At 39.9% G+C, this 27,211-nt stretch overlaps 1 protein-coding gene across 2 annotated transcripts in view; it reads right to left on the reverse strand.

The window, feature by feature from the left end:
- LOC135466790 (CD9 antigen-like) overlaps positions 1-27,211 on the reverse strand; it is a 33,482-nt gene that overhangs the window by 3,036 nt on the left and 3,235 nt on the right. Inside the window, exons 2-5 of one of the 2 annotated variants that reach the window (XM_064744477.1) lie at positions 26,489-26,776; positions 4,000-4,200; positions 2,582-2,656; positions 1,710-1,805 (exon numbers count right to left, since the gene is read on the reverse strand). In XM_064744477.1, coding sequence (XP_064600547.1) covers positions 1,710-1,805; positions 2,582-2,656; positions 4,000-4,200; positions 26,489-26,554 — 438 coding nt within the window. In that variant the 5' untranslated portion in view covers positions 26,555-26,776. Of the gene's footprint in view, positions 1-1,709; positions 1,806-2,581; positions 2,657-3,999; positions 4,201-26,488; positions 27,017-27,211 lie in introns of those variants that run through there. The other variant, XM_064744475.1, reaches the window with a different exon arrangement.

Raw genomic sequence — 27,211 nt, forward strand, 5'->3', positions numbered from 1 at the left:
TGTGTCAACATTTTATTCAATATTTTCACGATTATATCCAAATGTTCATCGCACATACCAAACAGCTCATTCCACAATTTAACAGATAACTTCTTCAACGGCCATGAAGAACTTTGTATAATAAGTTTGCTGGCATTCCTGCAATTTGGAAGATCAGCTATTGGGCAATAACACAAGGGGTTAAGCAGTGCTACAGATAATTTTCAGAGATAGTGCATTACTCTCTACTTTTCCAAGAGAAAGAGTACTGGGTAAGCCTACTGCACTACACATTCCATGAAAACACTCAACACTTCACTATTTTCGGGTGTGAAGTTGATTGGGGGTTGAGAAAATCGAAAGACATCCACGTACATATGGTTCAGAGACTTTTAGTCACATTTAGGACTACAAGTATATGTACATACATGTCAATTGCCCACAATTACGACTTGTCATAGCATTCTAGAATAGATTAATTATTTCAGCTCTTCCTCACAAGGAATGAATCTGAATGATGCTCATAGGCCTACATTTATTAATTACACCTCAACCTGTAGGCCTACTGGGTTTATTCCTCAAAAATTACCGATATATGTACACGTGGGAAACTGGACATTGAATGATACTTTAACATAGCACAAATAACTGATGATCTGTGTAGCATTAAAACAATACATTGGACCGATATTAGGATGATTTAATGTAGTACAGTAGCAGAACTTGCTGTACAGTAACCCAAATGACCATTTTTTTTTTAGCTCTTGCTGCGTCTTCTTCACGGCAAACACTAGAGAATGTCACAAATACAAATATCACAGTAGTCATTCTCCACGACTGCAGGTAGTGGTACATGAGCCTTTGCTGTAATCTTCAGTTTCTGAAAACTAACATGCTGTGGAGAGCGTCACACACATGAACTACTTTGTAAATCTACTGTCGATTTTTGACAGGACAATTGCCTTAAAAGAATTCAGCTTTCAGGAATTTAATTAGACGTACACACAAATCGTCATGCGTATTCTTTATGCTCTGTTCTAATTTTAGAAGCTTGTCATCCAAGTCTTAAGCGCGTTTACGTCTGCACGTCCCTTATCTTTAGCACTTGGGTCAAGGTCAAATGTCATACCTGCCCTCTTCCACAATCTCTATTTTCACCATTTTGGTGACTAACAAAGTGCTCGATTGCCGTAAGGTAGGCCTAAATATTATTAAGAGCCGTTAAGTATATGAACGTAGGCAACCTTACATGGAGTAAATCTTTTCGCTACAAGCTCTATCACAGGCAATCAAGGTACTCATTGGTATGTGACATTTATCATCCCGATCCGCAAAATAGCACAAGCGCATTCGATAACCTCAGGTGACACGAAACTAAACGAACTTTAGATGAAAGCACAATTCCGAACATAATTAAAATCTTTATTCAATACATTATTATAACATATAAATCCCAACAAAACAATCACAAAAGGAAACTAATATTTGACCATAACACACGGCCTACTGACGCGCAATGACACGTCGTACTTGGTTGAAACTTCTTCTAGCAATTTCTTCACAATTTTTCTATAATGGGCGTCTGGCGATTCTCACCAATGGATCCATAAAAAATCTGAATATCTTCAACAATTTCGACAGGAAGAAAATAACCAAATTTAGTTAGCGTGTAAGAATTTCTGCATACTACTCTGACAATGTGATGACCGTGACAATGTTACGTGACTTACGTCTCTCTGGATGTTGTCCATGACGTTACGTGCAGCTGGGTCATCTCTGTACTTGTTCACCCAGGAAACCAGGGTGTCCTCTATATTCGCTCGCAGCTACAAACACAAAACAAACACCATGTTCATGGATTTACCTTTAACTATATTTATTTCTATTTCTTACTTTTTGTTTCCTAAATTAGCATTTGCAACCTAAGTTTATTCAACAAAATTGACACCTGTCGATAATAGGATTAAACCACTCCAAGAGTATTTATTTATTTGATTGGAGCTTTATGCCTAACTCCAGAAGATTTCAGTTATACAACAGCAGCCAGCATTATGGTGGGAAAAAATCGGGTAGACAAATGACTTGGATTGACAAACAGGCTAAGCCTATATCAATGTCTCTCAGCATAGGATATTGTTCGCAGCAAACACTGAGTACAATTTGACTGATTGAAGTCCAATAATACATTGCTGATAACAGAAATGGTAAAGTAACAGTGAAAACTGTTTTTGGTTATATATATATATATATATATATACACACACACACACACATATATACATATGCACACATACACTTGCAGTCACGAGCAAAGCTAACTTAATACAACAGTGTACTGTGTCCAGATTTGCCTTGAGCCTGGGGAAAACCCATAAACATCCACAAGTTTCCACATACCACCAAAGATGAAGCAAGTATTAGCTGAAGTTGAACTCGCAGCAGCCACATTGGCGAGAGGTTTCTGGTCAATAAATGTGCTGTGCTAACACACTAACCACCGGGCCAAAGAGGCCTCCACCAGTACAAGGGTAAGAACATTTTTTATCAGTAACATTTCTATGTGGCCTTGACCCAGGCTGACTAGCCTCAAACATTCACTCACCGTGTCTTTGGATACCACAGCCCAGATACCAAATCCCAACAACACTGCAAATATGATGAAGAGGCAGACGAAAAACTGGAAGGAGATGAAAATCAGTCAGTAAACACATTTACATACATCTTACATGTACAAATATGACATGACGAAACCGTAAATACCTACTTTCTAAAACAGTGAACTTGCATGTACACAAGTCAGAGGAAAAGTCCACTACTCTCCTAGCTTCAAGTGTTTGGTATATTTGAGTCACAGCCGATTATATATATGCCCCTCTTGAATACATGTATTGTGTTTACTTGTCTCACAGGAGATTATTACCCTCTGTTAGCACACATGCACGGGTTGTGTGTTTACTTGTCTCACAGCAGATTATATGTATATGTAATCTGCCCGAGCCATTATACCGATACAGGTCAACCAGTCATTATCCCCTTCATGCTAAATGCCAAGTTTAAGGTCTTAGGATTGACCCTGGATCGACTGCTCCCGAAGCGGATGCTCTACCAACTGTGCTATCGGGGCGAGCGCCAGAATGGAGGTGTTGTGTTTACTTATGTTACAGCTGATTACACGTATCTACCTCTGCCAGCATACATGTGTTGTGTTTAATTTTGTTACAGTAGATTATACACATATCTACCCCTGCCAGCATACAGGTGTTGTTTACCTATAACGCAGATTAAACATATCTACCCCCTGCGAGCATACAGGTGTTGTGTGTTTTATTGTGTCACTGCTGATTACACATATCTACCCCTGCTGGCATACAAGTTTACCTATAATGCAGATTACACATATCTACCCCTGCTAGCACACAGGTGTGTTTACCCATAATGCAGATTACACATATCTACCCCTGCTAGCATACAGGTGTGTTTACCTATCATGCAGATTACACCTATGTAACTCTGCTAGCATACAGGTGTGTTTAATTGTGTCGCTGCAGATTACACATATCTACCCCTCTGCTAGCATACAGGTGTTGTTCACCTATAATGCAGATTACACCTATCTAAACCAGCCAGCATACAAGTGTTGTGTGTTTAATTGTGTCACAGCAGATTACACATATCTACCCCTCTGCTAGCATACAGGTGTTGTTCACCTATAATGCAGATTACACCTATCTAAACCAGCCAGCATACAAGTGTTGTGTGTTTAATTGTGTCACAGCAGATTACACATATCTACCCCTCTGCTAGCATACAGGTGTTGTTCACCTATAATGCAGATTACACCTATCTAAACCAGCCAGCATACAGGTGTTGTGTGTTTAATTGTGTCACAGCAGATTGCACATATCTACCCCCCTACTAGCATACAGGTGTTGTGTGTTTAATTGTGTCACAGCAGATTACACATATCTACTTCTGCTGCAATACAGGTGTTGTGTTTACTTGTCACAATCGACTACTTACTCCACCCAGCATGCAGGTGTTTTCGCGGATGGCTCCACAGCAGCCGAGGAAGCCTATCACCATGATGATGATGCCCACAGCGATGAGGATGTAGGCTGCCGTGTAGAGCATGTTGAACTGGTCCTGACTATTGACATACTTCTCAAAGTTGGGGTCAACCCGGATCCAAATGCCAAGGCCCAGTAAGGCACATCCTATCAGCTGTAACAGAGAGGAAGAATCACATAAGACACCCAATTCAGTTAACTGCCTTTTTAACACGTTACTGAAGAAATTTCACTTGAATGATGGTGGTCAGTTTTACGGGTGGAGGAAGCCAATGTGCCAAAGGTCAAAGTGTTTCTCAATGAAAGTAAGTCTCCCACCAACATGCGTAAAGGTTTATACATCACACAATGAAAAGTTCATGAGTAACTTGCCAAATGTCAGCTGTTTACTCTAGGTACTCAGGTTGTCTCCACCAAGAAATATGCCTGCCATTAAATAGGTTAATCCTAGTTCAATGGCAGCAAATCTTGAATGGCAGCGGCTGACAATTTGGTATGTATGTTTGGGGTTTAACGTCGTACAAGTTTTTCAGTCATATGATGAGGAGGATTCGTGAGGTGTGTGTAAATATATAATACCGTGCCTTCATGTGACAGTGCAAGTCCATGCCGCCAAAGTGCTACTGCCACTGATGTATCAGGATGAAGACACCACACATGACACTCCACCTGATCACATTATCGGGACATTGGGCCAGCCAGCCCTGTTTCCTTGCTCTAAACTCTCAGTGCTGAGCGCTGAGCTAGGGAGCACCAAAGACCATTTTTAAAGTCTTTGGTGTGACTCGACCAAGGTTTCATCATGGGGCTGACTGGGACTGCTGACTACTAAGCTTAATAGACTACGGTCAGCTGTTGTGCTAAACCCTTTACACCACTCTTTAGCCTATACAGCTATACACATACAAAGTGCTGAATTATACAAGTACATGTACCCAAGGGTGAACAAAGCAGCGACCTCTCTTGGGAACAAAGTGTGGAATAATGCATAACCTACTGAATATTCATTTTTCTTCTACATGTACTTCCAGATATGGTTCCATGTACATATGTGAGTAAGGCTATATCCAGTATATCCACTAAGAACTTTCATGTACATCATGTAACATGACTAGTGGTGTTTATATAATCAAAAGTGGTGTATGATCTAACGACTGAGATTATTCTGTAGTATTTGTACTGTGTTTAAACATCTGATTAGGCCATCTTTTGGGGTATGCCTAATGATGATGACATAATAAAATGCTGAAATAGTCTACAAAGTATTCTTCCGATTAATACTACTTATGTTTTTAGTATGGCATGGTTTACATCTTCATTTCCCATTAAGTCCAATATTCCCAGAGAGCACATTCCACTTTGAGCAGACATGCAGGCTGTCTTGACACTCACCTATACAGAACATAAATCTTTGGCTATATGCCTGAGAGTGTGGCAGCAATTACAGATATCGTGTGACATTATCCCGTAAATCTTAACAAAACACATTATTCATTGTAGTCTGAGTAGCTCATTTAGATGAATGAGGTAAGATGTTTTATTTAGCATGGTGAAAACCATCTATTACCGATAGCTCTATTCCTGTCAATGGCTGACCCAGGCCTACAGGCCGCTGGCGCCACTGTGTGGCTGTTGTTACTGCAACATGTGTTTGGCTAGTAATACTGGACATGTGCATGTAGATAAGTTATTCCTCCCAATATCTCAACTCTGTCTTGACCACCAGACCTATATGTTTCTCGGCCACCAGTCAGCCATGAACGGGACGATCGATTCTCTCAAGAGACCAGTTATATCATTAGATGGTACAAAGGCTGGTCAAGTCACTTTAGCCTGACCAGCATTCTGACAAGACTCATGCCGTAAACATGCCTGCAGATCCCACACGAAAGCAAACACAGTCGGGACTGTTTCACTGGTCAGGTATTATTAAAGCACAGAGGCCTTCACAACTGATTATGTTGGTAGATCAGTTACTATGAAGATAAGATGTGACATATTACATGTATCTCTCTCGCCTTCTGGACAGCAGCTAAGACAGCAGTCCAAAGCTAAAATTGGCACCTTAATCAACTGAGGTTAGCGTCAGTCTATTCAAATTTCCACAAGCACTTAATAGCCTCATACTCTGAGTTTGTACGCTTCAAAAGACTTCAAATTTCCAGGCTTTTCCAGGTCCAAAATTCACCTTTTCCAGGCAACCTGAAACATATATTCTGCACTTGTGTGTGCTACGCAATTTGAAAGATGCTGGAAAAAATTTGAAAAAAAAAGAGAATGTGACCATAAGATGAACAGTTGCCATGGCTGATTCTGTAGCCTCAATTTCAAGGGTTTCCAAGGCTGAACTACAAGAACACCTACTTTTCTATACTTTTGAAGGTCTGGAAAAGCTATTTTCAAATTCCAGGCTTTTAAAAGTTTTGAAGGCCCTGAATGAATGAATGTAAATTCCTCAATCGTTTCTCATGTTTCCAACATGTTCATTCAGATATATTCTGAGGATATTACTCTGTAGAGAGAGAGAAATATATACTTCTTCATCAACCAAAACAACAAAGTTTTTGTTTCCAAAATCAAATTTCAAAGGTGAATAAATTTCAAATTGGTGCTTTCCTATGTGAACACATTGAGGAAGTAACGCACATCTCTTGAATACATTAACACTTTTTGCAAACTTGTAAATGATTCTAGCATTCAAAATATTAAAACTATTATTATTAAATTTATCAGTGCATGCTGGATACAGTGTTCTAAACACAAATGTACCTCACCCAGTTATGGTTTCCAGTTAAGGGTCATAAGTTTGTTTCATAATGATCACAATTTTAAATGATTTCTATGCCCAGGTACTGTGTCACTGCAATAAATCAGCTGTTCTATTTATAGCCTCGGGTCTTCACAGAAGTTCTATTTCCCTGCCTAGCATTTGACTGAACACAACCAACTATCCCGTGATCAAAACACATCAGTTACTCTTTCCTTAGAATTCCAATATAACGATGTATTTCTGGACGCCCTGATGAAACAACCGACAAAGCCTTTTCTCACCTTGGCATGCCTTCATAGTACACTCAGCTCCATATCTTAAACCCACAATACCCTAGTTGTGTATATGTTAAGCTGTGTACAGTACTAAAAAGGCTAAGCCATGATAAAAATTAGGCGATCATTAAAATTTATTCATTACGGGGAACTCAACAGTCTGGTTTGATGACACACTTAGTGTTTGAGTGTACTGTCGAGTTAGCCTCTGCCTTAGGGTATTTATAAAGTATTTACAGGTTACGGCAATCACCCGACTGTCTGCATACTCTATTAGACATTACCAGCTATCAATCAAGGTGTAAAGTCAGAGCCTAGCACTAGCTGGGAAGTTCATTCCTGCAGCACTGGCAGACTCTTGCAATATCATCCATCACACTCAGGCTGCTGCCTCAAAATGCACATCCAGACTGTATATCAGCCACGGCACCCGTGATACCAAATTAATTCACGATCAATTATCCGAGGGAAATCCAAACACGGGATATTGTTAAATGTTTGATAATTACAGAACAAATCCTACTCCAAAACCATGAATAAATCATGATGTGTATGCTACACAATACAGCAGTAAATACACACAACCATGCCGTACTCAAGAATTTCATTTGTCATATAAAGCCTGCAACAAGGTGTTACAAACAAGTTCCAAATCTGTATACCGCACATACATCAGTAATATTTTCACACTACCACTGTCAATCCATCATATTACACATTGATCAGGGATATTCTCAAAGTACCAAACTCATATATTACACCAGCAGGTATTATCTCAAAGTGCCAAGTCTACAAATTACACGACCGGGTATTGTCACAGTACTGTACCAATTCTACAGATCACACTTTACCAGGTATTCTCACAGTACTGTACCAACTCTACATAATACACTTGACCAGGTATTCTCACAGTACTGTACCAACTCTACATATTACACATGCCCAGGTATTGTCACAGTACTGTTCCAACTCTACATATTACACATGCCCAGGTATTCTCACAGTACTGTACCAACTCTACATAGTACACATGACCAGGTATTTTCACAGTACTGTACCAACTCTACATATTACACTTGACCAGGTATTCTCACAGTACTGTACCAACTCTACATACTGTGACAATATCCCTGTCAGTTCCAAGCCAATATATTACATATCCGGGATAACTCCTCTCCGTTCTCCAAGCATAAGGCCTTAGATATTTATCCTCTTATTCACAGTTTGTGTGAATTCGTGTAACATATACAGCCAAACAAAAGTCAACACTCTTGGATATTTTCAGCCTCCGGATTCTCTTCGGCATTTGGAAAAGGCAAAAGAGAATTTGCCTACAAAACAGAACTTCAAGATCGTATGACAGCTGTTGGTTTTAACCGTTAGTGAATTAAATGAGTGCGTTTCGAGCTCTGGTAGATGCCACAATCTACATGTGTACACCTACTGTATATTCAGTCCAGAGAATCAGGCTTGTAAAATTCTCCTGACCTAGCTACGCGTACATGTATTACAGAAAAGTGCCACTGAGCCAGTTTATGTTTAGACTGGGATTCATAAATAGGAGAGCAAACAATTACAAGAGATGCGATGAATGCTGCAAACTGCTGTATTGGCCAAGTACCGATATGTGTAGTGCTGGCCTATTGGAGCCCTCAACAAAGTTGATCAATCCTCACTATTGATGACTGCTCACGTGCCCAAGCACAGCACAAAATCCACCCTTCAGTTCTAAAGCAGATCACACTGAGTTTAAGGTTTAACAGATCTAAAGCACAGCGGTGTACAGGGAGGTCGTTAGTATAACCAACGTGAACTGCACCCTGCAGGATTTTGTTCATAACAAGGGCAACTTAGTTTTTCATCTGAGCCTAAAAACTTAAATATGTAGAACAAAAAAAAAAAGGATTTTTGTGGGCAGCTGCTTGCTGTTGCCATGGTGACTAACATGGCATCCATCAGGTACAAGTATACATGTAGAAGACATGTTCCAGCCTGTTTATGAGCAAACCTGCCTATGAGAAAGTGAGCTGTAAAGGGAGTGGGTTAAGAAATACCTAACTTAACACCAAGGTCATTTTTCACAAGGGTAAATGGATGAGTGATCAGAAGGATAGGCACAATTAGCCTTCAGTTTTAGAAGTCTGGTCACCTGTTTCATGTATGACCATAAGGCCATCATTCAAAATATGCTTGTTGGTGGGAAGAGAATTTTATTTCATTTTTTCCCAAGGTTAATTTCTTTAAAATCTCTCTGTTTCGACAGCCCAAACAACAACAAATTACCTACTGACCAATCATCTTTTTCGTCATTTGTTACACCAAACAAACAATTTTTAGCCTAGTTGAGGAGTGTCTTGTTGATAGGTTTTCTCCCTCAGGTTACCAAATGGCCTCATTACAAAGGAGGGGGGGGGGGGGAGAATGACCCTGGGTACCAGTCTTGCTCACAGCCTGCCACTGGCTTCAGTGCTCAGCATTTCCACAACATAACACCACGTATCAACACATGAGCACATGTGATACAGATCAAACATCATCCAACATTTGTTTCTCTCCCCTATTTCGGGCAGCCATGCTGGAGGTTGCTACTGTACAAGATTAATTTTGCTCCAATATGTTTGACAAACACTTGTTTGTCACTTGATGTGACATGATGTCACTTGCAAACTTTTCTCTTTAGTTCAATCTGTGAAGAAGTCACTTGCAAAACAAAGTATTTGTCTCTTTAGTACAATTTTCAGAAAAGATTGCCCCTGTGGCACATATCTGTAACAATAACAGAACATGTGACAGTATGTATCCATGGATATTCATGTGTAAAAGACAATTTATCAGGTACAATCAACGTGCAGAGTGCTCTTCAATACATGCTAACAGTAGCATCTGCATATCTCTGCTGACACATAACATCTAAATGTACAACATATTAGAGGAGGATGCAACTGTGGATGTCTCTCAACCCCAGTATCTACAAGTAGGACAGTTATGGTCACCTCAGAGCTTTGTGTTACTCTAGCTTACTTTTGATAGAATTCGCAGTGACATTTCACACTGAGCTACATAATACTGTACTGGCCCTAAAAATTACCTACAGTTTATTACCTACTAAACCTAAATTTTAGATAAATACAAAGGTCATGAAATATTACTTTCGGAGCTGAAACTTCCCACTAGGATATTGTCCTACCTTCTAAGCAAACCTCAAATTACCTTTCTAAGCTCAAAGAAATCTTTATAGAATTCCCTAAAATTCTTGAGTAACTTAGTTTTGAGACAAATTTTAGGTCAGTAATGATATTGGTTTTGGGATATAGCCATGAATCAGGATTAAAACATTCACATTTAGAAACCAGAAATACAAGCTAAATGATACATTGAAAGAACATAAAGCTTAATAGCCACATAAAAATGATTTAGTATACCCTTAACTAGTAGAATGATTTACCCATTCTGTAAATAATACAACTCTCACACCTGGTTCATAGGTCAAGTATAGGCTCTTCAGCTTGTTTTATGGGTGAATGAAGGATGCCCTGAGCGTATATCAAGCCCATATAACCCAGACACAATAACCAGAGATTACTGTACTGTGTGTTCCTACACTGCAGATAACCTATTGCAAGTTAATGGGCTGTACCCAGATTAAGCAAGTTCATGGGCTGTACCCAGATTAAGCGAGTTCATGGGCTGTACCCAGATTAAGTTCAAAATGTCTAGCAGATGGGGAGCAAAGTCTACACCAAGATCCAACCCTGGTTGTATTCATGTACCAGATGTGCTCTGTGCACCCCACCCAACTGTACATGTAGGAATACTGGCCTAAAATAACTCATGATTCCTGCTGGGATAGTGAGAATAGATCACACCTGATCACAGTTTGCAGGAAAATGAGTCTACAGGCTGGAAACTCTATATCTAAATTATACTAAAAGATACATGTACAGAAAATGGAAAACGCTTCAAATGACTACAGGCTTTACTACATGTATGTATGTACATGTAGACAAAAGAACAGATAACAAAGCTGTCTTCCCACTTGTTACATCTGTAAGTAAATTAGCCACCTTATTTGTGCTGATAGAGACAATTAACCCGATAATCTATCGCCACCAAAACTGTCCTAATATGGGGAAGCTGAATTTATGGCCACCATGACTGTCCTACTATAGGGAAGCTTAACCCAGCAATTTATGGCTGCCATGACTGTCCTAATGTAGGGAAGCTTAACCAGACAATCTATGGCTGCCATGACTGTCCTACTATAGGGAAGCTTAACCCAGCAATTTATGGCTGCCATGACTGTCCTAATGTAGGGAAGCTTAACCAGAGAATCTATGGCTGCCATGACTGTCCTAATGTTGGGAAGCTTAACCCGACAATCTATGGCTGCCATGGCTGTCCTAATGTAGGGAAGCTCAACCAGAGAATCTATGGCTGCCATGGCTGTCCTAATGTAGGGAAGCTCAACCAGAGAATCTATGGCTGCCATGACTGTCCTAATGTAGGGAAGGTTAACCAGACAATCTATGGCTGCCATGCCTGTCCTAATGTAGGGAAGCTTAACCAGACAATCTATGGCTGCCATGGCTGTCATAATGTAGGGAAGCTTAACCCGACAATCTATGGCTGGCATGGCTGTCCTAATGTAGGGAAGCTTAACCAGAGAATCTATGGCTGCCATGACTGTCCAAATGTAGGGAGGCTTAACCAGACAATCTATGGCTGCCATGACTGTCCTAATGTAGGGAAGCTCAACCAGACAATCTAGAGAATCAGAGAATCTATGGCCATCATAGCTTTATCTCACCTGTGGCCTGATCTACAAAGCTGTTGCAATGCTGCTTGAAGTGCATTTATCATGGTATCTCTTCACTGCGTGTTGTCATGAAAATTGCGCCAGGCACAATTTGCGACAGCTTAATAGAATGGGCCTCTAGTGTGCATGTGCAAACGGGGTATAATATTAAACACCTAATGCACAGTTCTCAACCATACATGTTATAACATTTAAAACTCTGTAAAGGACAATATACTATTATACTCTCCATACATTAAGTATGAGTCACGATTCAAACATTATGGGCCCTTGCATAGTTTCACACACTGACAAACTGTCCTTTCCCTTCATCCCTGCAAACCCACCAAGAGCAGCATGTTGTATGATATTTGTTGGCTACTGATATCCTGTGATATATATAATATAGAAACACAAAGTGGAACGCTGGGTGTTAACTGTACACCAAATCAACTTAATATCATGTTTTTCCTTTAAAAATGCACAATAGCCAAGCATCTGAGTGCACTAAAACTTTAAAAACTACTGTAAATAGTCAAATCTTTCAAATATTAAAGCACTTTTTTCAGTGGGATTAATGAATACATTTGTTATGAAAATTACAATAAAAATGATTTGTTTGCATCACTTTTTCAAAATAATGGCTGCAGGGGTGGCTGAAAAGGTTACAGAATTAACGTCCGTAGAGATTTGTGCAATTTGTACAACTCTGAAAATTGGAGGGACACATTTGTGAATGTGACATACTGAGATGCTTGTTGTAATGAAACGTGTTATAACAAAGTACATGTAGAGGCATATATACAAGTAGCTGATTAAGCACATTTTAAAACCAAGTCTGGGAATCTATGGCATTCTCTCAGGTTTGTGAATTGAGTGCTATATAACTGTAACACAAACCTGATTGACAACTATTCCACAATTAATTCCTCTGATCTTTTTCTGTTTTTTTTTTTTCCTTTACGAACTGTATAAACCTGTTTAACTTCACAGGTTGTAAGATGTAACAGCTCTACAAAAATAAAAAAAATAAAAAAATAAAAAAAACACAACACATACCATACCGTGCACCTTGAGATGTGAACAAGGGCTTTCATTTAAGCAGCCTTGTACAGACCCCTTATCCATCTAAAATGCACGTACATGGAGTAAATAACTTACTGGTATCTTTTTCATTTAATCTAGACCAGTTAATAATTTAAGGATCGACACTTAATTTCTGATTCAGAAGACGAGGTTGATTTTGCATGTATATACTTTGAAGAGACTAAATATGAAAAGGAACTTTAGTTGCTGTGTAAAGACATAAACAATAGTAATTTGGGGTATGTATATTCCAAGAGACCAATTCCACACAGGCATTTCTGGCTCAATTCCTGAGTCAAACGTAAACCTCTCCATAACACATTTTGGCACTGAAAATTAAAATGTGGATACATTTGTCTGAAGATAACATTGATGCGGTGGACAAAATTTTATTAAAATAAAAATAAACCTTGAGATTGTATCTCAAGTACTTAAGTAAAAAATGGTTTTGTGACATCAGACCTAGATATAGTAACTGCAGATATGTGTGAGCCTTATTATTATATGTATGAATAAACACCTTGTATACATGTGAAAGCTATGTCATCATTAAATTTTGTCTCCATGTAATAAAGAGTTATATTCCTAAATTTTAACAATGCTTACAGATTACATAAGTAGGGTTGCACAAGTATTTTATGAACAATTCAGTTCATTATTTTATTCTGTTTAAGCAATGCTTAGATATGTCAAAATGCAATCAGAAAATGATGTATAAATACCCTCACAGCAGATCATATATATATGTACATAAACAGATGCATGCATGCTGTACAGAAATAAACGGCATAGCAAAAACACATAATGTAGGACAGCCATGCAGCAACAAATCGGGGAATGAGACACAAGGGGCTGGGGGCTGGAGGGGGAGGGGTGCGTGGTTGGAGGTTACACTGACAGAGACACCCACTGTCACTTGATACACCTAGATTCGCATCATAAATTTCCAACACAGACCAAGTGTCAACAGGATATAAATTGGAGTGATGCCAGTTGGAACCAATATTACACACAGCATGACAAACTGCAGTGGTATCAATACATGGATTGTATCAAAAACAGCCTGAAGGTTACATAGCAGTTTTCCCAGAAATCTGGATTTACTATCAAGCTTTCAGTATATTATCTGCACATATCACCACCCCATTCAACCTCTGGAGCTAAGAGTGCAGTTAACACACCCATGTATTAACCAAGCCTTTATAATCGGTTGTTCGAATGCTCTGCAAATGTATAACTTATCAAGTTACTTTATACATGCAATACAAAATCTAACAAATGTACATATTGGTATTCAATTTTTTAATCAAATGTTCCTGTGTACTGTACCATTAATATAACAAATTGGCAATGGGAATCTTTGCCATTCATATTCCAAGGTTATTTTTATTTATTTGATTGGTGTTTAAAGTCACACTCAGGAATATTTCACTAACATGACGATGGCAGTTATTTCTATGCATTTTGTATCTGCAGGTTTAATATAAAAATAAGTGATGAAGTCATTGTCGTTTAGCAAAGAAAAGGTAACTGTTTCTGGCAAACATCCCATAGATGTTCCTCCTAGGAATATATGTGGGTGTTATCTACATTACCACAACACCTTAGCAACGGATAAATGCTGTAAAGGCTGTGAGAAATGATGTAAAGGCTGTGAGACATGTACTAAGGCCAATGTTCATTAAATGTTTGCTTCTCACAGCCTTTTCTCAAATGCCACATGCTACAAGCAATAATTACTAACTATGAGTTTCTTGCCCAAAGTAATAGTTTTTGGTAACCATGATATCTGCAGCACACTCTGGGTTAATAAAAGATGACATATTATGTTGTTGATCCGCTGTTTATTTTACAGAAATGTTAACAGCAGTTGTTTGTTGTCAATAATACAAAATTCTATTTTCATTAAAAAAAAAGAAAGCCAACATTATTTGACACCACAACCATAATATACATGAGGAAGGTGGCCGGTGGCCAACCAATTAATTATGAATGGGCTAAGATACAGAAATGTGGATTAGTCTGCCAACCGGGTGTTAACACAGGGACTTGGGGAATTCTCTCTGGCTGCAGCAGCCTGGGAATTCCGCGTTACAACATTAGGGAATCGGCCATGTAACAGTGCTAACACAGTGTCTACTTATGGCCACATTACCAAAGTGCTGGGTGCTATGATAACACTGATCATGTGGTCAGCAGAAGTGTTTATCTGCAGAGAGCGACTGGCAGCTTGGCTACGAGCCAGTCTACTAAATGCATCAAACTTCCAGGTGGGCCAAATCCAGGCACCACGTAGGCATATATACACAAAGCCACTTCCCAAGCTTACACACCCCTTTACAGCTTCAATGGCAAGTAGAAACTTATCCGGATATTTTTCGAGACGCAAAATAAAAAAAAACAATAAAAAACCATTAGGTAAAACGACGCTGTCTATTGCGTAATGACTATCAGACAATCTGTGCCATGCCAAGCTGATGAGATAATTTAATCTAATGAGTTTCTCTGATAATTATGGTACAATTTCTTCCTGTTTCACAAGCATAAGGAAAATGGTGGGAGGGGAGGGGTAAAACTGTCATCCAGTGTTGGAATCAACAGGAGGCCAGCACCCAAATCTAGTTATAACCTATCTATGACATGATCATCTCCCAGCCTGTGCTCTATCTCACCCCAAGGTAATCACTTCATATATACAGCCAGACTAGCAATATACATGTGTAAACATAATATAAAAATGTATGTACATTACTACTTCATATAATGTTATTGCATGAATGATATAAAGCAGATATAAACACACTCCGTACAGGACACAAGCACAAGGTTGCGTTGTTGTTTTTGTTGTCTTCTTTCAATGTGCACATACCCCAAACCTGTGTTCTTCACATCTGGAATGGTGTTATACACAGTGTTCAGTATCTACATGTTGCCATGTAGACTAATAACTGCAGAGTTGGCTCTATCTGGACAATGTCACCCCCCCCCCCAATCCCCACCTCCACACTTTCTGCCCCTTTTACATTGGTCAATAAGCGATACCTGTGACAAATTACCCTGACAAAACACTGGCTTACAGACCTGTGTCAGTCAGAGAATATAGTGTATATACTGTGACCGTGAGAGGTTACTTCTACTCAAGAGACCCCCTAACAGATGGCCTGATGTGAATGAACAGCTACTTGCAGAGCCAAGCCGACAAGGCCTACAAGCCTTGTACACTGCCTGTGTTTCATACACTCAGTCAAGGACAGCTGCCATCTTAATGCTTTAACTAACACACGGTGTGTCAGTTATACTAAACCATGTCAAATACAGTTCTAGAACCATACACCTGCCTTTCAAACTCTGCATGAATTATTCTAAGACACATTACATTTCAATATGATCTATGCTGAGCTTTTCAAGAAGCAATCTTAGGTCCATTGAGGTCTTAATAATGTGTCTCCTGACCTTGTGACTGTACATGAACAACTACATGTAAGTAGCCCTTACCTACAGCCGTACTCACATGTAAATAGTTGTCTACTATACCTGGGTAAAGGTGAGGGAAAGGTCAATAAGGTGAGCACAGACTGTATTAAGTGTGCAAAATTAATACTGATGCACATCTGTATGCCCTGTACACTGAGGCAATGACGCTTGTGTAAAAGCACCCATGCATACACCCTGTGTAGTAATGGTGTGGTGTAGTTGTTTGGCAAAGTATACATGTACATGTACATGTACAGTAAAGGCATGGTGCGCGTTGTGTGGCAAAGTAAACAGGCATACACCCTCTACAGTAATGGAGTGGTGTAGTTGTGTGGCAAAGTACACATGTATACAACCTCTACAGTCACGGAGTGGTGTAGTTGTGTGGCACAGTACACATGTACACACCCTCTACAGTAATGGAGAGATGTAGTTGTGAGGCAAAGTACACATGTATACACCCTCTACAGTAATGGTGTGGTGTAGTTGTGTGGCAAAGTACACATGTATACACCCTCTACAGTCATGGAGTGGTGTAGTTGTGTGGCAAAGTACACATGCATACACCCTCTACAGTCATGGAGAGGTGTAGTTGTGTGGCAAAGTACACATGTATACACCCTCTACAGTCATGGAGAGGTGTAGTTGTGTGGCAAAGTACACATGTATACACCATCTACAGTCATGGAGTGGTGTAGTTGTGTGGCAAAGTACACATGTATACACCCTCTACAGTAATGGTGTGGTGTAGTTGTGTGGCAAAGTACACATGCATACACACTCTACAGTCATGGAGAGGTGTAGTTGTGTGGCAAAGTACACATGTATACACCATCTACAGTCATGGAGTGGTGTAGTTGTGTGGCAAAGTACACATGTATACACCATCTACAGTCATGGAGTGGTGTGTAGTTGTGTGGCAAAGTACACATGTATACACCATCTACAGTCATGGAGTGGTGTAGTTGTGTGGCACAGTACACATGTACACACCCTCTACAGTCATGGAGAGATGTAGTTGTGAGGCAAAGTACACATGTATACACCCTCTACAGTAATGGTGTGGTGTAGTTGTGTGGCAAAGTACACATGCATACACACTCTACAGTCATGGAGAGGTGTAGTTGTGTGGCAAAGTACACATGTATACACCATCTACAGTCATGGAGTGGTGTAGTTGTGTGGCAAAGTACACATGTATACACCCTCTACAGTAATGGTGTGGTGTAGTTGTGTGGCAAAGTTACACATGCATACACACTCTACAGTCATGGAGAGGTGTAGTTGTGTGGCAAAGTACACATGTATACACCATCTACAGTCATGGAGTGGTTGTAGTTGTGTGGCAAAGTACACATGTATACACCATCTACAGTCATGGAGTGGTGTAGTTGTGTGGCAAAGTACACATGTATACACCATCTACAGTCATGGAGTGGTGTAGTTGTGTGGCACAGTACACATGCACACACCCTCTACAGTCATGGAGAGATGTAGTTGTGAGGCAAAGTACACATGTATACACCCTCTACAGTAATGGTGTGGTGTAGTTGTGTGGCAAAGTACACATGCATACACACTCTACAGTCATGGAGTGGTGTAGTTGTGTGGCAAAGTACACATGTATACACCATCTACAGTCATGGAGTGGTGTAGTTGTGTGGCAAAGTACACATGTATACACCATCTACAGTCATGGAGTGGTGTAGTTGTGTGGCAAAGTACACATGTATACACCATCTACAGTCATGGAGTGGTGTAGTTGTGTGGCACAGTACACATGTACACACCCTCTACAGTCATGGAGAGGTGTAGTTGTGTGGCAAAGTACACATGCATACACCCTCTACAGTCATGGAGAGGTGTAGTTGTGTGGCAAAGTACACATGTATACACCCTCTACAGTCATGGAGAGGTGTAGTTGTGTGGCAAAGTACACATGTATACACCCTCTACAGTAATGGTGTGGTGTAGTTGTGTGGCAAAAGTACACATGCATACACACTCTACAGTCATGGAGAGGTGTAGTTGTGTGACAAAGTACACATGTATACACCATCTACAGTCATGGAGTGGTGTAGTTGTGTGGCAAAGTACACATGTATACACCATCTACAGTCATGGAGTGGTGTAGTTGTGTGGCAAAGTACACATGTATACACCATCTACAGTCATGGAGTGGTGTAGTTGTGTGGCACAGTACACATGTACACACCCTCTACAGTCATGGAGAGATGTAGTTGTGAGGCAAAGTACACATGTATACACCCTCTACAGTAATGGTGTGGTGTAGTTGTGTGGCAAAGTACACATGCATACACACTCTACAGTCATGGAGTGGTGTAGTTGTGTGGCAAAGTACACATGTATACACCATCTACAGTCATGGAGTGGTGTAGTTGTGTGGCAAAGGTACACATGTATACACCATCTACAGTCATGGAGTGGTGTAGTTGTGTGGCAAAGTACACATGTATACACCATCTACAGTCATGGAGTGGTGTAGTTGTGTGGCACAGTACACATGTACACACCCTCTACAGTCATGGAGAGGTGTAGTTGTGTGGCAAAGTACACATGCATACACCCTCTACAGTCATGGAGAGGTGTAGTTGTGTGGCAAAGTACACATGTATACACCCTCTACAGTCATGGAGAGGTGTAGTTGTGTGGCAAAGTACACATGTATACACCCTCTACAGTCATGGAGTGGTGTAGTGTGTGGCAAAGTACAACATATATACATTCTCAGTTCTCATTCATGTATAGGTGATCTTTTGTCAGATAGGAATACAGTGCTCCTATGTACAGCATTTAAACTGCTCTCAAACCTTAATGCCGTTCTAATCCCAAACGATCTTGGGAGCATTCATCGGGAGTCTGTTACCAGATGTACACACTCCTGCCCAATTCCCAGCTGGCAAACGGGCATGTATTTTAGTCACAAAACACCAGTTCATGTCTAACACAAATGAAAAATGAGATCATTCTTATTTTGGCTCCTAACTACAGAGTATTATTACATCACAGAGATACAAAAAAGACTCACAATTGCTGGCAGGAATGATAATGTGAGTTTGTAATGGCTAGCTGGGAATGAAGGTGCTGCAGATAATGGCAGGAAAACTGGGCCAGAGGGAAATCAGAGCCGTAATGGCATGCATAACCATGTCAGTCTGCAATCCACCTAGACAGGCTCTCTGGGGGAGGGGGGAATACTGTTAGTTAGACACACCACACAGCATAATCCATGTCACATTTAATCTGACCATCGCTGACATTTATGGGGACAATGCGCGCGCACATACGCACGCACGCATGCACACACACACGCACACACACACATCTAGTATAAACATGCATGTTTAGCATGAACCCAACAAAACATAACACTTTAACACATCTACAGAAAAATCAATAACTACATATATGTATCTTGATATGTTTATCCCACTTCTAATTGAAAACGGTAGCAGATTACTGCTTACTTTTCCACTAGAATCAAACATACTGCAACAAGCAGGCCTGCAATACAAACTGCCCAGGAAGGTTTGATTTTTTGGTCAACCTCTCTCTTGAAAGGCATAATCTGACCTTGTCGTCAAGAACAGATAAGTCAGAGGAGAGAGGAGAGGAAGAGATAGAAGGTGTAGAGTCAATGGCCGGATTTTTCAGAAATTACGTTATTGTTGATCTCGGTGAACACCCCCAAACTGCCTCGAGCCCGATGAACCCTGTCGCTACAGTGTGGACAGGGTGACATTTACACAGATACTGCATGGCTTCTTCAGACCAGTTTTGTGCACTTCTGTGCTCTTACATCTGCCCCCATTCGCCCTGTTCCCCGTCCCTGCTCCCATTCGGCCAGACCTGTTACGTCTGTCCCCAACAGAGTTCTTTTTAAACAGGAATCATTGTTGACGTCATCACTGCAAGCTACTTATTTTTCAGACTGACTGCTAGGGCCTTAAGAAAATTGTACTTTGAAACCATTTTTACCCTCTCAAAGTGGAAGCTGAAAAATTTGTTTGTATTCTTATATACATGTATTATTACACATGATAATCTTCACATTAAAACCAAAAGCATTTCATGTATCTTTTAACTACATCTGAGCTACACCTGATGGTTTTCCTGACATGAACAGTTAATCACTAAAGCCACAAAGGAAACTATTGCACACATGCTAACATCATTTCCTCAGACGAGGCTGGTGGCACATGTTTGTAATGGGTGTTTCTGCAGATCATACTTGTAAGTGCTCTATGATTAAAAAATGCGCTTAATTAGCAAACAAGCCCAACACCTTTACACACTGTATTGTTCCCATCTTCTCGATGTGAAATGCATGATAGGAAAAAGAAATGCCCTCTGGAAAATAAATGTGGCATGTCATGTGCACTAAATCTACAGGATATGTCTGTTAATACATATGCCTGTTTATGGCATGAAGTTACATACTGACTGTAAGAATGCCTGTTTATGGCATGAAGTTACATACTGACTCTAAGAATGCCTGTTTATGGCATGAAGTTACATACTGCCTGTAAGAATGCATGTTTTATGGCATGAAGTTACATACTGACTGTAAGAATGCATGTTTATGGCATAAAGTTACATAATGACTGTAAGAATGCATTGTTTATGGCATAAAGTTATGTACTGATTGTAAGAATACATGTTTATGGCATAAAGTTATACTGATTGTAAGCCTGCATGTTATGTTATAAAGCTACCCACTGACCGTGAATCTTGATGGACATTTCTATTTCTGGAAGGGTGGTGGTCAGGGTTTGAGTTAGGGATGTACATGGCAAGGCCTTAGCAAGAAATTTGCTCGAACACTTACAACCGTTGAATGTGATCAAAAAATTGATTTTATTCTGCCCAAAAAATAATAATCAAAAAGGCAATAGGAATAAGAGGTAGGTTCTTGTTGAGCTAATTGCAAAGATTTTAAGTGTGAACTTTATGTCTAAATGAGATAAATTTCCCAATGCATAAACAAAGGAAAACCATTATGTTGAAAGGTAATACTTCATCTTATTTCTTTAAAGAGTATTTTTCAAGAACATACTAAATGAAACACCGTATAGAGCACAGCACATGTACATGTATATGTCTATTGAGTGAGTGAGTGAGTGCTTGGGGTTTAACGTCGTACTCAACAATTTTTCAGTCATATGACGACGAAGGAATCATTAGGGTGCATGCACGTTGTAATGTGCCTCCTTGTTGCAGGACAGATTTCCACCGCTCTTTTATTTAGTGCTGCATCACTGAGACGACTTACCGAAGGCAAGTAAGCCGCCCGCCCGAGCCATTATACTGATACGGGTCAACCAGTCGTTGCACTATCCCCTTTGTGCTGAACGCCAAGCGAGGAAGTTACAACTTCCTCTTTTAAAGTCTTAGGTGTGACTCGACCAAGGATTGATCCTGGATCTACCGGTCCGAAGCGGACGCTCTACCAACTGTGCTATCCGGGCCGGTTATATATGTCTATTGAGGGAGCAGCCCTTCAGTCCCTATTGCTCCTGAGTCATCTGAACAACACTGGAGATTTCCCCTGTAACAAACAGCTCCGGGCATAACACAGTGTATGCCTTGTGTTTAATAGACAGACTTATACAGTGGGTGTTGAGAAATGCTGATACATGGTTTTAATAGACAGACTTGTACAGTGGGTGTGGAGAAATGCTGATATACGGTGAATAGAAAGACTTGTACTCTGGATGTGGAGAAATGCTGACATATAGTTTAATAGATAGATTTTGACTTATACAGTGGTGATGAGAAATGCTGATATATGTTTTAATAGACGTACAGTGGGTGTGGAGAAATGCTGATCTATGGTTTAATAGACAGACTTATACAGTGGGTGTTGAAAAATGGTGGCATATGGTTTAACTGACTTGATACAGTAGGCGTTGAGAAATGCTAATATATTGTTTAATAGACCTGTACAGTTGGTGTTGAGAAATGCTGATATATGTTTAATAGACCTGTACAGTTGGTGTTGAGAAATGCTGATATATGGTTTATACACTTGTACAGTTGGTGTTGAGAAATGCTGATATATGGTTTAATACACTTGTACAGCTGGTGTGGAAAAATGCTGATATATGGTTTAATACACTTGTACAGCTGGTGTGGAAAAAATGCTGATATATGGTTTAAATACACTTGTACAGCTGGTGTGGAAAAATGCTGATATATGGTTTAATACACTTGTACAGTGGATGTTGAGAAATGCTGATATATGGTTAATAGACTTGTACGTGGGTGTTCACAAATGCTGATATACACAATGCACACATTACATACATACATGTAAGTCACCAGGACTGGTCTGCTTTGTAAGTGCTATGTGCAGAGACAGGATTGGTTGACAGAAAAGACACAAACTCAAACAGACAACTGCACAATCTCATACATGTATATGAGTGTTAGTACACGAGTGTTAGAAGTGTACCGCTCAGAGTCCTTCTGAATGAGGAGGAGGGGGAGGGGGGGGGGGGGTCCTAGTAACTGATACCTCATATCTAGAAAATGACCTGAACACAACAATTAATCTTGTCAACACCACATGCCTCTGTATAAATGCATGCAGGTATACAGCCTTGACATACTTCCATATGGGTCATCACAGGATTGACAAAGCAAACAACAAAATCTCACTAGAAAGTTAAAGATTACGCAGTTCAACCAACATTTCTATCCAAACATTACTGGCAATAAATATACAAGGTTTAAACATACATATGGGGTGAGAGTTTCATTTAATTTATAGATGGCAATCATAAATTACCAAGTTCTAACTCAGGTCCGCTACTAAGACACTTATTTTATCATTATGCCTTTTTCATAAAAGCAGGAATCACATTACCACACAGAAAGGCTTTACCCTTGAGGCTAATGGATGGGAAGAATCCAGCGTGAACTTCGATCAGAATTTCTGATCACTTCTGATCAAACTAATCATTCATTTCACATCAAAGTGTAACAAAACTGCACATCTATCAATCATACACGAACTTAGCTTTATAATACCTGCTGATCAAAGTTTAATTAGATTGGATTTGGGGGGGGGGGGGGGGGGGTCTGCTGTTTTCCTCATATTTTTTAATGATGTCCTAACTAACCAACAATAGACTTATAGAGCTGTTTGTCACAGGTAAAGAGAAACAGAAACTTGAGAGTTTGTCAGGTGACTATTGTACATTGCATTGCCCTGAACCATAGTCCGTGGTAATATAATATATGTGTAGGTGCGAGGCATTGTACGGCCAAACTTATACACACTGGTAACTTAATTGTTACTTTACATGTTTGTCCTGCTGTTGTAATATGATATGCAACTAACAATGGGTACATACAGGGTTATACTGGATGTGTAGTATACCCTTTATATGCTATAATCTAGGCAGGTCAATGCAGCAGCTCACATAGCCATAACACTGCAGACACCTTTCTACTCACTTACAAATTACCTCAAACTCGTTAAGGATTATCTGAGCACATAATCGGAATTCTTTGCACATCACTCAGACAGGCCGATTATGAGCACCTGTGGCTATAAGAAATTCAAAGGAAATATATGCAAAACATGATTCCAGGTGCTAAAAAAAGACTTCTTGCCAGACAGGTTAAACTGTTCTGAACTGTTGTATTATCGAATTATTGTTGTATTACAGTCAGTTTATTACAAAACAAATACCTACATACATGTATATGTCAAAAATTTATCTCAATAATTTCCAATACTTACAGGTATCATTGCATTCAACTGATGTGCCATAAGGCAAAGCCATCTTAAGCTGTCTAATACATACATAGATACATACATAGATACATACAAAGACAGACAGACAGACACACAGACACACACACAGACACACACATATATATATAATAAATGTTGGGTGCCTGACACATGGGCTGACACCGCTATAACGCCCCGACTCACTCACCAGTCATGGACACCACTATGACATCTTGATTCACTCACCAGTAACTGATACCATCATGACCTTATGATTCATTCAGTCACTGACACCACTTACATGTAAATCCACTCAGCAAATCCATTGACACCGCTGTGACCTCATGGTTCACTCAGCAGTCACTGACACCACTACAAGCCCTTGATTCACTAACCAGTGCATGTTTAAGCCAGCAGCATGGGCATGATGTATGCCTTCAATCACATTGTATGTGTGTGTGTGTATGTATATATATATAATATATATATATATATATATATATATATATATATCATACAGCCTATACATGTTGCTGTGGTATATTACACATTTAAATTATTTCTGTTTGAAAAAAAGTTTATAAACTGATTGCACGTAAATATGATTGTTGTTGTATAGAGAAATGAACAAAGAATATTTGATATTTCTGACAAAGATTACACAGCTAGGCCTACTGATATTTATCACATACTTCCAAAAATACCTAGGCTTACAGAGACACCTAAAAGGCGCTAGCTGGCTGACCAGTATTGCTGTTGTCGACAGTGAACTGGTGTTTAGGAAGAGGGTGTTTAGGTAGAGGGGCGCTCTTGCCAGAAGGCGTTTTGACCTGATTCCAACTGATATACTGACACATTTGTGTATGTTAGCCACATGGGCACTATACCCTCATGATTAAAACATGAACCACTGACCCAGATCAGAAACAGCTGGACACACGGCCATGAACATGATATAAGGTCCATGGGTTGACGGCCATGAACATGATATAAGGTCCATGGGTTGATGTGTAAAGTTCTGCACCCTGCTGAATTAAGGCAACCATGATCCACATTCAGGAGAAATTCAGAGAAGAGGGTTAAAACTACAGAAAACTAAGCCAGTTCTGAGTATGTGTCAATGAGTCACCTTTACTCACCCCTGGTTATATAAGCGTAGTAGAAAGAGCTAAATGGTTGTCCATCTTCCCTCACGCTACAATAGGCTTTTGGCAAGTATGGGTCACCCATAAAATGTCAACATGGATGTGAGAAAAAAATCAGTTGTCCCACTTCATGTCTCTTGAAAGTCTTTCAAATAATTGTCATTTTGATGAATACCGTAATTCCTCAACCTTTTCATGTATGAAAGAGCAACTTTCAGTGCAATTTAAACACATTTTAACTTGATTCTGGAGACAAGACAAAACAACATTGGTTGGATTGGCTCATATCATGGCTTCACAAAAAGTATAATTTTATCAGTCTACACAGAATAATGCCTTCTGAATATGCAAACATTAGAAAAGGTTGAAAACCTTTATTCTAGTAGTCATACTAAGAAATTAAAAACAGATTCTGTTGAACTTTTGTACTGTTTTGAGCTTTATGTTTCTATCATCTCACTGTTGAAGCTATATATAAATGGTGTTATTTTGGAGTGGTCAGATCAGCCAATTTAGACTCTGACCTGCTTAATACAATGGTCGTGCAACTACAGCAAGGTGAGAAATCCATGTTATATATACAGGATGTATTCTATATTTGTGAAATTCAAATTCCAAAGTGACACTAATGCAAAACTGTGGCTGTGAAGATTAGAATAATGAACTAAAACAGTTGTTGCCCAATGCTGGTCTGATAATCAAATGGACAAAGTATTTGGCCAAGGTTTCGCCTATGCCGCCTTGACCTGGATAACCCAACCATAACCTGCACTGATCACACAGAAATGCTAATGGGGTCATGACGGAATCGCGTCCCTCATATTTTTGAACCTCCATCACGATACACATCTCCCACCCACTCTAAAAAACCAAGCCCCGCATTACTTCAAGCATGCAAAGACTGTAACATAAACACCCCTGCCTGTGAATGCTTAGCTGAGAATCATTCTTACTGCCTTGGCCTACATGTTATTCTGGCTATTCCGTCTCTCCTCCCACTGCCATTCACTCTGCGTGTTAGAGGCTGGTCTACTGACGACGCATTCGGGTTTACAAAACACACGCTTTGTTTGCAAAATCTGAAACGAAACATTTTGACGTGTACGACATCGACTGAAATATGACTACTTACCCAGAAGAGGAAGTTGAAAGCGAACATCAAATATTTGATGCATGAATAGCACCCTCCTAACCCCATGTTGCTGGTTGAATTTAGTTCCCGCCTGTACTACTATATAGCTCTTTCTCTCTCTGCGTCCCTCCCTCACTCTACAGCCTGGCCGCGACTTCCTAAACAGCCAGCTACACGAATTCCACCACACACAACAGCACGGCAGGACGCACACAAGACAGTCCACGTTCACGGTGTTTTAAAGCAGGCGATGTATGTACCAAATCCGATGTCTTGTTCCTAGTCTCACTATGAAGAGAGAAATATTAGATAAATTCAGTGTGAAGTAAAGCCACTTTGATGCGAGCGTCGACTACTGCAGACCGGATAAGCAAGCCAAGAAACAAGCTCCTCATGCCTAGAACGAGGCTGATCTATTTTTATCCATCCAGCAGTTCAAGAATAACTGAGCTGGGAAGGGTCGGCCTCAGTGGTCACACATGGGGGGTTTGGTTCTCACACGGTACCCCGCCGTTACGAACACAGTTGGTTCACCATTGGTCTTATAGAACAACCCAATCTCATATTAACAAACAAAGGCCTGTTTCGTGTGACATTGACAAGCCTGGATTGATTCCCAAGACCAGCGTTAAACTGTGCTAAATAAGTCATGTAATAAGTCAAAATAAGCTGTAATGGCGCGAAGGCCACCAGGCTATATAGACTGCATGTATACGCGTAGGC

The sequence above is a fragment of the Liolophura sinensis genome, chromosome 6, assembly GCF_032854445.1.
Source record: "Liolophura sinensis isolate JHLJ2023 chromosome 6, CUHK_Ljap_v2, whole genome shotgun sequence".
In the NCBI taxonomy this organism is placed as follows: Eukaryota; Metazoa; Mollusca; class Polyplacophora; order Chitonida; family Chitonidae; genus Liolophura; species Liolophura sinensis.